Raw genomic sequence first — 12748 nt, forward strand, 5'->3', positions numbered from 1 at the left:
TGACTGGAGCAACTCTTTCTGGTCTCTGCCCTCCTGCTTCCCCACCCCCAAATTCTGCGTCAGCCAGGCCGTGTGCAGGGCGTCTGGCCCCAGGGAGAGGTGGTGTCAGACCAAGTTTACACCTCCATGGAGGCTATAAATATTGAGTCTCCGGAGCTGCTTATTCAGCCTTCCAACCCCAGCCGTAACAACTTGAAACTTCTTGTCTGTCAGCACCATGGACCCCGGAGAGTGCACCTGTATGTCTGGTGAGTAAGGGCCCATCCATCTGGCCTCCGGGACCTGCACTGGAAAGCCTGGCAGACTAAGAAATGCTTCTTTTCCTCCAACTAACCCACCCCAGGGCTTACCTCTGACTGGAGGTCTCAGGGGCTTTTCCACCCTCAGCTGGCCCCCAGCCTAATGGATCAGAATGACCTGATTTAAGGATGACTATTGGAAAGGACTCAGGCCCAGAATCTGGCAATCTGGTTTTGGTCCATGGCTACCATTTACTCTTGACATGTGTTATTTGGGCCTCAGTTTCCTCTCCTGTAAACTCAGTTTACTCCTCCCTAGCTGCCTACCTCCCAGCATGAATTCATTGAGCCCTTGCTGATCTCAAGGCAGTTATTGGTCTCTAATCTGTTGCTGAATTCCACAAGCATGCAGACCAGAGGGAGATTTGTGGGGGAGAGCCAGTCTGGGTTTGGGCCTCCAAAAAGAAAGCAAGAAGCTTTACCTGCCTCCCTGATCCTTAAAAAGACATATCTATATCCCAAACTGACAAAAAATCAGAGGCTTCCAGCTTTTTGAAACTTAAAAATACAAGAAGTTTTTTTTTTCAGTGCTAGGAATTGAGTCCAGGTGTCCTGCATGCAGATCGGTCATTGACCACTCAGTCAGTACCCTGACCCCAGATGAGTGGATTTCCAGTGTAGATAGATTTTGATTTTTGAAGAGGCGGTGTTCCACTTTGAGCCTAATCCTGTCCTCTTCCATTTTTCCCTATCCATTCAGGGTGTCCACCTGGCCTTGAAAAGGAGAGGCGGGCACAAGGGCTTAGGCAATTGGGTTTGGAGAAGCTGGTGTGAATTGAGGTTTGTCAACCAGATGGTAGATCAAAGCCATTGAGACTGTTATTTCAAAATGCTGATTCCAATCCAGAACTATGGCTCTATCCATAGTAGAGCATATGCTGCTACATGCCTGGCCCTCGCTCAACCACCAGCGCCACTGAACACTGCTGCATGGGACCTCTATAAGATGCTGATTCCCTTCTTCCACCAGACTTAAAGATCAGAATCTCTCAAGGGTGGGGTTGCAGATCCTGGCAAGTCCCATTACTCTGGAGCTGGTTCAGCTACACCAGCATCTGCCCATGGACAGTGTCTGGTATCCATCGAAAGGACCATCCTTACTGCATTGTCCATAGGCTTCCCCAGGAGAGCTCAGAACCCTGCTCCTGGAGTCCCAGCCTGGCCCAGCCTCAGCTGTGTTCTCTCTCATTTCTTCCAGGTGGGATCTGCATTTGCGGAGACAACTGCAAATGCACCACTTGCAGCTGCAAAACATGTCGGAAAAGTGAGTATGGTGACTGCGTGCCCATACACTCTGCAGAGGGAGTGATGAAGGTTTTGGATTCCCTTCGTCCATTGGGGAGGGATTGGAGTGAATGCTGCACATCTCAGAGCTTTAACACCCCTTTGGGGGTTGGGGTGGACAGAGTCACCTCAGTATCAGGAATAGGAAGGAGGTTGAGAGAAGGTTCTGAAAAGGGAAGGTCTGGCCTGCAGTAACTGGCCCTGGGTTTGAGTCTGGGATCTATGCAATGACCTGGGACACATCCTTTTTCCCTAGGCCTCTGATGAGCTCTCAGTAACCTGGAGCCACACTCAGTTTAAACCTCCCACAACCTCCCGGGGGGGAACAGAAGCCCCCTATTTCTTCCAGGAGGTAGGAGTAAATTGGGAGGAAGGGAACACTGATCCAAATCCTGTGTCTCTCTTTTAATCCTCTTAGGCTGCTGTCCCTGCTGCCCTCCGGGCTGTGCCAAGTGTGCCGGTGGCTGCATCTGCAAAGGAGGTTCGGACAAGTGTAGCTGCTGCCCCTGAGGTTGGCTGGTGACGTCTGTGAGGAGCGTTTGTGGAGAAGCAGGAACAGTTGTACAATAGGTTGAGCTTTTTATATGTGAGCCCACATGTGGGCCAGTGATACGTGTATTTTTGGAGTGTTTGGAGCAATAAATTTTCACTCGTGGTTGTCTATGGCTGAGTTGATTCAGTCTGAGCCGTATTTAACCTGGCAGAATCAAACAGGGCTGGCTCTGGCATAGCTTCTGTAGGTGGCAGCTAACCATAGATCCTGGGAGTGGTCTGGGGCCTTTTGCTTGCTCCACACCCAGGGTAGCTCAGGGGTAATGGAGCAACTCTGCCCAGGGAGTGGCACTGGATGTCAAATAGCAGTCACAGGAGAATCTCTACATCTCCACATCTTTACCCTTCCTGTTGGCTCGATCTGAGGATTCTATACTGCCCCTCAGAAGCTCCAGACTCCTGGCATTGCTCCAATTACCCCCTGCAACTGCTCATTAACTTGCTTATATTAGCTATTAGCTTTCTTCCTTCCCAACCTCCACTCGCCATTCTCTAGCGTCCTGGGATGTCAAGGGAGAAAACTGCTTGCTCAGGCTTTGCTCTGGGAACAATCTTAGCCAAGCTGCCTGGAGGCATGCTGTTGGCCCAGAACGCCTCTGTATGCAATTGTGGTGTTGAAGGTATAGGTAGGTGGTTGTCTGGATATAAGGAAGTGCCAAGGCTGACCCTTTTAGGTTTTATTTTTATTTTTAGCTGCCCCTTGGAGGAACCTTCAGGCATGGAGATTGGGCAGACACAATCCAGGAGAAACTGATATTGTAGATTGAAATCTTCATATTTCACCAAAATGAATGTGCAGAGAAGCAGGCTTAATTCAGCCTCGAGTGGCAGAGCTTTCACTATAATAGCTCAAAGGCAACTGAATTTGAGGCTAATGGTAGTAGCTACCATGACACAGCGCTTGCATGCCTCAGCCTGTGCAGAGCATGCCACTTCCGTGCTTTCTTTCAATCATGTAAAAGTCCTGCTAGCAGGTGACTGTGTGGAGAAATCGTCAATATTTAAAACAAATAAGTTCAAATCAAAAAATGTACAGAAAATACAGAATGTGCAAAACAGAAAAAAAAATAGAAGCATATAGTACCCCAAATAGCTTCTGTAACTTTGCTTGTGTAAACTTTCAAGAATGTGCTTAATTCATGCAACATATAGTCTCTCTCTCTTTCTTTCTCTCTCTTTCTCTCTCTCTCTCTCTTTCTCTCTCTCTCTCACACACACACACACACACACACACACACTTACATATGAATATAGTGGCATATATTCTGAGAACCTTGGCATTTTCCCCAATATAGTTAATTTTCTGATAAAACAAAAACTTTTGGGGGATCACACCTGGCTGTGCTCAGGGGTTACTCCTGGCTCTATGCTCAGAAGTCACTCCTGGCAGGCTCAGGGGACCAGATGGGATGTGGGGATTCGAACCACTGACCTTCTGCATGCAAGGCAAATGCTTTACCTTCATGCTATCTCTCCGGCCCCATAAGCTAGATTATCATTCAAATCATTCAAATTTGAAAGAACTACATAGAGTTTTATGGACAAGCAACAGATTAGGGAATCATTGAAGGAGCTTCTTGGGGGAGCTGAAGAGATAGCACAGTGATAGGGCTTTTGTCTTACATGCGTCTGACTCGGGAGGAACCCGGTTAGATTTCCAGTATCCCATATGGTCCCCCAGCCTGCTGGGAGTGATTTCTGAGTGCAGAAGCCATAAGTAACCCCTGAGTACTGCTGGGTGTGGCCCAAAAATCAACCAATAAATCAATCATCAATCAATAAATAAATGTTATTTGAAAAAAAAAAAAGAACATGCTTCTTGGGGCTGGAGTAATAGCATAGCAGGTAGGATATTTGTCTTGCACGCAGCCAACCCAGGTTTGATACCCAGCATTCCCTATGATCCCCTGAGCCTGCCAGGAGTAATTTCTTTTTTTCTTTTTTTTTTTTTTTTTTTTTTTTTTGGTTTTTGGGCCACACCCGGTGGTGCTCAGGGGTTACTCCTGGCTATCTGCTCAGAAATAGCTCCTGGCAGGCACAGGGGACCATATGGGACACCGGGATTCGAACCAACCACCTTTGGTCCTGGATCAGCTGCTTGCAAGGCAAACACCGCTGTGCTATCTCTCCGGGCCCCAGGAGTAATTTCTGAGTGCTGAGCTAGGAGTAACCCCTGAGTACCATAGGATCTGACCTCTCCCAAAAAAGTGCTTCTTTATGGCCAGCATAATAGTGTGGAGGACACTTTCCTTGCATGCAACCAACCCAAGTTTGTTCCCTGGCATCCTATATGGTCCTCTGAGCCCTCCAAGAGTGATTCCTGAGTGCAGAGCCACTGAGTACTGTCTAATGTGGCCCTCAAACCAAAACAATAAAACAAATAAATAAAAAGAATGCATAAGGTCCTCCCACAGTCCTGATCTGGTTTCTTGCACTTGATCTAACTTAAAGGCCAAGAGGCAATCCATGTCTGTTATTTTGCCTAATGTTTTGTCTTTGTTTTTGCCACACCTGGTGGCACTCAGGGGTCACTTCTAACTTTTTACTCAGAAATTACTCCTGGCAGGTTTGGGGGACCATATGGGATGCTGGGGAATGAACCATGACTGGCTGCATCAAGGCAAAAACTCTACCTGTGTTGCTATTGCTCAGGCCCCTGATCAAACAGTTCTAAACAGCTCTAGTTTTTAACACTGTCCACTTCTCTAATTCACCTTCTAATGTCAAAACGAACAAAAAAGAATCAAAAACCTTAAAAGACACAGACTATACAGATGCAAATAGTCATATGAACTGATGCTTTATATCTTTTCACTAGGAAAATGCAACATAAAACAATGAAAAACCAAAACACATCTAATAGAAAGACCAGAATGCAGAAGACTGATTATTCCTAATGCCGGGGAGCTTTAAAGCAACAACAAATTGCACTGATTGGTGGGAATGCAAAATGGTAGTAGTAACTTTTGCATAACTAAATATAATACCCTTATAACACCTTTTATACAATCTACCGATGTTCCTTGATACTTACATCAGTCAAAAACATATCCACACAAAATCCAATACTTGGGTGTCTATCAGAGCTTTATTTACAATTGTCCAAACCTCAAATTAGCTAAGACATCCTCCAGTAGGAAAATGGATATATGATGGTGCAGTCACACAATGGAGAACTATTCATAACTTGTAAAAAATGAACTATTAGGGCCTGGAATGATGGTGCAAGTGGTAGGGAGTTTGCCTTGCATGCACTAACCTAGGGCAGACTGCGGTTTGATCCCCTGGCATCCCATATGGTCCCCCAAGCCAGGAGCAATTTCTGAGCACATAGCCAGGAGTAACCCCTGAGTGTCACTGGGTGTGGCCCCCCAAAAAAACCAAAGCAACAATAACAACAAAAAGAACTATTAAAGCATGAAAGAATATGAATATAAATTGAAGAAAGAATATGAATTGTATATCACCAAATGAAAGAATACAAAATAAAAAGGTGGTGTACTGTGTGATCTAGCCAGATAACATTGTGGAAAAGGTGAAACTTTGGAGACCATGAAAGGAATAATAGTGCACAGGAGTTGGGGAAGCAGGAGGGATGAATAGGGAAACTCAGGAGAGTTTACAGCAGTGAAACTATTCTTTATGGTACTGGGGTGGTGACTACGTGTTATTAAACACATATACTGGGCTTCCTCAGTAAGCACAGGTCTTTGGGTGGGACTGACTCAGCATTTATAATAAGCCACTTTGGTGGGAGAAGGTAATAAGGAAGTTTATGCATGTGGGGCTGGATCTAGGGTCATCTCTGCCCTTTATTTCCAATTTTCATATAAGCCTAAAACTGACTTGAAAAATTAAGCCTGCTCAAAGTGATTGAGACAGACATAATGAACAGGGTGCTTGTCTTGCATGTGACTGACCTGGGTTGGATTCATGATACTACCATAGGGTCCGCAGAATTCTGCCAGGAGTGAGCCTTGAGCACAACTCCTAAATATTGCTGGGTGTGGTTCAAAAAATATAAAAAAATTTTTTTAAAGTTACAGAGTGCTAGAGGGTTTGTGGATTGTCCATCACCAGAGATAGATACTGGTTTTAGAAGCCAGGGAGTATTTGTGTGATAGAAATGAAAGAAAAACAAATAACTCATCAAATCCTCTTCTCCAAAAGCATTAAAGATTCTCTAAATACAGAACAATTTTCTATTAGTAAGACATGCATTTTCCTCACTTTATTGGGTATTCTAATTTGTGTTTCCAGAATATTTGAGTATTTATGCTATTTGCACAAGTTTCCCATAGCAACTGAGAAATGTAAGTATTGTAATAGTAAGCAATTTGGGAAAACATACAGCCACCACCAACTAGATCAAGGTTGAATTCTTAATTATATGAGTAATTTTATTTATTTGCATTTTGGTTTTTGGACCACACCCTGCTGTGCTTGGGGATTACTACTAGATTCTGCACTCAGGAATTATTCCTAAAGATGCTAGGTGGATCTATCTGGTGCTAGGGATCAAACTCAGGTCAGCCAAATGCAATGCAAATGCCCTACCCACTGTACTATCACTTCAGCCCCAAGAAATATTTTCTATTTAATAAAATTAATTAGTTAAACGCTTAGGAAATTAACAGTTCAGTAAAACTAAATGAGAAAATGAGTAATTAGTTTTAGCTTTTAGTTGCCTCCTTCAGCAAGTTCTCCAGCTCTGGAGACCTGGGAATATTTTGGAAGTGGGCTGATAATGTCTGATCTTCTTGGAAGAGGGGTAAAGAAACCCCCATTTGTAAGCCACAGGAGACTAAAAGCAATCTAACCCATAGAGTCTGTGCACTGATAAAGTTTTCCAAGTGTTATAGGTTAAAATGATGTTTGCAATAAGCAGCTTTTACAGCCTCACGGTGCTGAAAATATTGTTTGCTAGAGAACTAAGGAAAGGGAAGGATCGTGTTCTCTTAGGAGACATTTTAGTTAGCTTAATATTGGGCTCCTATTTCCTTGCTGGTCTTTCACTTTTCCTGTCATTTCTTTATGTCCCTGTCTCCCATGCTATTTTGTAAAATAATGTCATTGCCTTTTTTCTCCTTCTGGACAATGTCTTTCTGTTTTCCCTTTTCATTGCTCTCTGTGGTTGGTTCCATGGCTTCTTAGACCAAGCACCCCATTATCCTGTATCTTGAATTCCTTTTCATGTTGCTTTATGCCACAACCTCCAGTTCTCCCTCCCTCTGCCTGTGTTCTTGCTCCACATGAAGTCTCAGCTCTCCTTTTAGGGTGCAGGGCTGCCTGCCAAGCACTGGCTTCATCTGTGGTGTGGTTGGGCCATGAAAGCCACAGAGGCCTGGTGATTTCAAGCACAACCTTGGAATGAAACAAACTGGGGCATCATGTTACTTTAATACAGCCACATTTTTTTTTTACCAAAAGGATGAACTTGGGAGTCACTAAGTGTCAGTAAAGAGTTTTATTTTCTCATGCCTGGATGAGACCTCACACTGAAGCTCAATGCCTTTTACTCCTAGCATTACACCAGGAACAATGTTGTTGCTATGGACACCACTGGCATGTTTTGTCTTTTATTTTTAACTTGAGGTTTTGTTTTGTTTTTTAATTTTTAATACCTACAAATAAAGTCATTTATTATCAAAGCCATGTTGCTTAATATGTGGGGTGCAGGGGTAAACACAGAGTACAGGCATGGGCAAGGAGTGGGGCCAACTAATTCCTCAGAAAAAAAGGGAATTCCAGGGCAGCAGTGACAGGAGCAGCCTCGAAGGATCACTGCCGCTCTAGCAGCCTCACAAATGTGCGGCTGTCCCTGGCCAGCAACTCCGACTCCTTGAAGTCAGGAAAGTGGCCTCCACGGGCCATGTAGGAGTAGGAGATGAGCTTCGGGTACTTGACCCTCACCCACTTCTCAGGCCTGTTCAGCAGCTCAAAGGGGAAGGCAGCAAAGCCCGTAGGCACATAGACCTTCATATGCTTGTGCTTTGGGGTCATGATGCCCTGGCCCAGGTTCTCCCTGTAGAAGGTGATGGAGGCCGTGGTCCAGTAGAGCATGATGTTGGTCAGCAGCTCATCCAGGGAAAACTTCCTATCCAGTCCTCTGTCTTCCAGGGCCAGGAAATCTGGATTGGTCCAGGTAGAGAACTTCTGTAGGATGTAGGCAGCCAAAGCCACAGGACAGTTATTCAAGGCAAAACCCACGGTGTCTATGTGTATGTAGCCACTTTCCCACATGATGTTGTAAAAGTACTTCTTCTTGGAGGGGGTCATCAGCTCCATGTCTCTGTGTTGCCAAAAAGCTTCGGGGAAATATAAGGCCAAGGGAAGGGTGAAGAAGTGGATATTTTTGGAATTGAAAGCCATGTTCAAATGCAGGCCTTTCACATGTTTGGGTATCAGCTGGGCCATATTGGTGCAAATCAGGCCCCCCCACCAGTCACCGCCTTGAACATAGAATTCCTGGAAGCCCAAATGCCTCATCAGCTTGTAAAAGATCCTGGCGGTGGCCACTGAGTTCATGCCCTTCTTGGAGGATGCCTCTGAGAAGCAGTAGCCAGGAATAGATGGGCAGATGACCTCAAACAGATGAGTTCAAAGCTCATCACTCATGCCATGGCTCTTGGGGTCTGTCAAAAAAGGAATGATCTTATAGAACTTGTAGAAGGAGCCGGTCCAGCCATGCACCATCAGCAAGGGTTTTGGGGTACAATCAGAAGAAGGGTTGGGAGGCTTCACATGGAAAAGTGGATGTCCAGTCCTTCAATCTTGGTCTTGTAGTGTGGGTACTTGTTGAGAATCTCCACCTGCTTTTTCCAATCAAATTTGCTCTGCCAATAAGCAATGACTTTCTTCAGATAATTGGTGTTAAAACCATAGTGGAAGCAAGCAGCGGGGCTTTGATAAGCGAATCTTCTCCAGCCTCTCATGTAAATCCTTGATCTCTTGGTCTGTTTTTTCTACCTTGAAGGGCCGGATGCTCTGGTCCTCCTTGTCTGTGTGCCTCACTCTAGGCCCCCACCACCCATCCTCCATCGGCAATGCCTCCTTCTTAACCCCGGGGAAAGAAATCAATAGATGGCAAAGCCCAGCACACCGGTGAGGAGAATTTCCAGCAACATGGTTCAGTGTTGGCTCCCGGCTCCTGGCTCCAGTGCGACACTTTCCCTCCAGCTCTCAAGCTGCAGTCAACCTGAGGTTTTAAAGAAATTTTTACTTATTTTAGGAGGAGGGGACTCCAGGTCTACATAAACTGTTAATCTCAGGGGATCACATGGTGGTATGGATCGAACTCAGCTTTATGCAAGGCAAGCTCTGTAATCCCTGTACTATCTCTCTTCATTTTTAGTATTTTGGAACTAAAGTTTTATGCTTGCAAGGCAGTTGCTTTTAGATATTGGTTCATTCTCTAAGCTCTAGTTATTCCATTTCTTCAGACTATCTCCTTGTCTCAGCCTGGAGAGAACAGTAACCCTAAGTAGAGGTGAAGAAGGCCAACCTGGCAATTCTGTAGTTGTACCTTCTGTCCTGGTTTTATCCCTCCTTCTTCCTCTGTGCCCCCAGTCTGAGTCCCTAAACTAAGACAAAATTAACCATTCTCCTGTCCCTCCCCCCCACCAGATCATCTTCACCATTTCCATCTGAACTGAGATATGACCATCCCAGTATTCCAGAAAAATACCAAAGTCTTATCTGTGTTGGATTCCTGCCCACTCACACTCTCAGTTCTTTTGTCTTTTACCCTTTGTTTCCTCTAGATTCCTTGGTTGGGTTTCAGGATCCAGAAAAGGTCTTGGCTCAGCCAACCCTCCTGAGCCAAACATCAGGGCTAGAATTTTTACTGACTTTGTTTTAAATCTTTGCAAGGAGACTATGGCATTTGAATCATTGTTTTCATTTGATAAGCCAAAAGACTGGCCCTCAGAGAAGTGGGGGTGGAGAGGGGCTCTTCCCAAATACAGGGAGAACATCCAGGTGAGAGAGACTCCTGAAATCCATGAAGAAGATGATCTGGGAAAAATGTTGATAATAAAAAGTGAGAAGACTGGTTGCATGTGGCCCTGAGGGCCCATTGAGAAACAGGAGGAAGCACCTAGGAAACCAATTTCAGGTCAAGAAATCGAGAACTTTCTCACGGCAGAGATGCCTGGAGCAGGAAAGTGCTTTGTTAGTAGGCTGACACATCATGGATTATGTTGCAGTGTTGCCAAGGAGACAATAGAGTCCTCTGGAGTCTATGACAGGCTCTGCACTTGCCTGTGTCCTATTCCAACTTGGACGGAGATCAGAGATCAAGGGAATAAAGAAGCCCAGGTCTCTGGATGGAGGGGGAAATTCCTTAGATGGACTGCAGGGTGTGCTCCAGGCCCAAAGGCAGATGTTCAAGTAGGAGCCTCTTCTGGGGGAACTGCACCAGCCTTTTCACACATCTACTTAGGCTTAGCCTAAGGGTGGGTCTCCCCCAAAGACCTGATACTTTCCCAAGATGTCTAGAGTAAGACATTTTCCAATATGTGTCACCTGGGTATGTGGAAATAAGGCCAATTAAAGTCCTGTGGACTTCAGGTGAAACCCTAACTATGACTTACTGATTATTATCTCAGCGGTGAAGAGCTTCTTTGTTGCTTTGCAGTGTGAGGCCTGAGAATATGAAAACACACACAATTTAGTATTTAGTATTCTTTCTTCCTTCCCTCCTTCTTTCCTTCTCTCCTTCCCTCCCTCCTTCCTTCCCTCCTTCCTTCCTTCCTTCCTTCCTTCCTTCCTTCCTTCCTTCCTTCCTTCCTTCCTTCCTTCCTTCCTTCCTTCCTTCCTTCCTTCCTTCCTTCCTTCCTTCCTTCCTTCCTTCTTCCTTCTTCCATTTTTTTTTTTTTTTTGGTTTTTGGGCCACACCCTGTGACGCTCAGGGGTTACTCCTGGCTATGAGCTCAGAAGTTGCTCCTGGCTTCTTGGGGGACCATATGGGACTCCGGGGGAGCTGGGGGATCGAACCGCGGTCCGTCCTAGGCTAGCGCAGGCAAGGCAGGCACCTTACCCCTAGCGCCACCGCCCGGCCCCCCTTCTTCCATTTTTATTCGTTCATTCACTTTTTTTTTTTCTAGACTACATCCATCAGGGCTTACTACTGGCTGTGGTCTCAGAGCTCAATCTTGGCAGGGCTGGGGATTGAAACCAATCTGGCCATGTCAAGGCAAGTGGCCTTCCTAATGTACCATCCCTTGGGCCCCTAGCCTTTTGCCTTTCTTAAGGCAGTTCCTACATCTAGAGACAAGGTTTGGTCACGTGAAGTCATCCTCTTTCTCCTATGACACTCCATATGTCTTAGCACAGAATATAAATTTATGCTATGTCCCATTGACTTTAGAAGTTGTGTAAATTCTCCATATTAGTTTTCTAATTTAGATTCTGAAGAATCCTGAAGGCTGTAAAAATGTTTCCCTGCTCTCCCACAGGACTCATCTAGTCCAGATTGGGTCTGGACTAGATTAGGTTTGGAACTTTCTGAGTGAATGAATTGGAATAAGGTTACCAAGACTGAGTAGACCATGTGGGGAAGGTCTTAACAATATGCAGTTACCAGAAAGATAATAAAGTGTTTAAAGGAATGTGGATATTTTCACCTTAAGAGCCTTCCTACCTTTCTTTGCACTTAAACCAGTCGATTCATCTAGGGAGATCTCTTTAAGGAATTCACTGCAAATTAGGAGGAAAGTCACTCAGAAAAGGGTTTGTCTCAGTGTTGTTGACCATTGTAGGAAGATGAAACAACTCTAGTCCTGTCTAGAAGGTTGTTCCTCACAGGAATGATCAGTTCAGAGGACTCTGAAGCAAATACAAAGATTGGCCATGGTTAAATGAAGTGCAATATACAATATATGAAAATAAAATATACCACCACCCCCAACAAAAGGGGGGCTGGAGTGATAGCACTTCGGGGAGGGCGTTTGATCCTCATATTCCATATGGTCCTCCGAGTCTGCCAAGAGTGATTTCTGTGCTCAGCATTAGGAGTAACCCCTGAGCACCACAGAGTGTGTCAAAAAATTAATTAATAAAAAAATAAAACATGCCAAAAATATGCCAAAATAGGTAAAAGATGAATTTTCTCTTTTCTTTCTGTTTTATATTTTTCCCAAAATGTATGTTTAATGTAGCATTTAAAAAATTTATATGTATGTGCGTTTTATATCAGAAAAAATTTATATCAAAAAAAATTTATATGTATGTGTGTTTTATATCAGAAATTCTACTTTTAAGGACTAGAGGGGAAATAATAAAGTTATATATACTTTCAAAACAAAAGCTTCCAAGATGTTGATCACAGCATGGATTAAAATAGTAAAAATTGGGAGACAACAAAAATGTTTCAGAAGGTCTTATTTACATAAAGTGTGGAATAATCAGCTAAAATAAACTTGTAAAAATGAAGCCTAGGTGATATTTAAACAGATGTTCATGATCTACTAATAAACAAGGGAAGTCATTTATAAAGCAGTATGTAGTGTAGACTTCTCTCTTTAATTTTAAAAAATTATATATGCACTTTCTAAGGTTTTCCAAATATGTATATAATTATCAAAGAGGAAACCTATAGTTAGTTATTTCTG

General features: G+C 44.2%; 1 protein-coding gene and 1 pseudogene across 1 annotated transcript; one reads left to right on the forward strand and one right to left on the reverse strand.

Annotated features, from left to right (window-relative positions):
• The first annotated feature begins 217 nt into the window (after positions 1-217).
• MT4 (metallothionein 4) lies at positions 218-2093 on the forward strand. Its single transcript, XM_049786107.1, has 3 exons — positions 218-248; positions 1498-1563; positions 2002-2093. Exons 1-3 carry the CDS (start codon positions 218-220, stop codon positions 2091-2093), a joined length of 189 nt encoding a protein of 62 aa, XP_049642064.1.
• A 5787-nt stretch (positions 2094-7880) lies between these two features.
• LOC126027100 (epoxide hydrolase 1-like) lies at positions 7881-9286 on the reverse strand (annotated as a pseudogene).
• Between the last annotated feature and the right edge of the window lie 3462 nt (positions 9287-12748).

Source organism: Suncus etruscus, chromosome 14 (assembly GCF_024139225.1).
Source record: "Suncus etruscus isolate mSunEtr1 chromosome 14, mSunEtr1.pri.cur, whole genome shotgun sequence".
In the NCBI taxonomy this organism is placed as follows: domain Eukaryota; kingdom Metazoa; phylum Chordata; class Mammalia; order Eulipotyphla; family Soricidae; genus Suncus; species Suncus etruscus.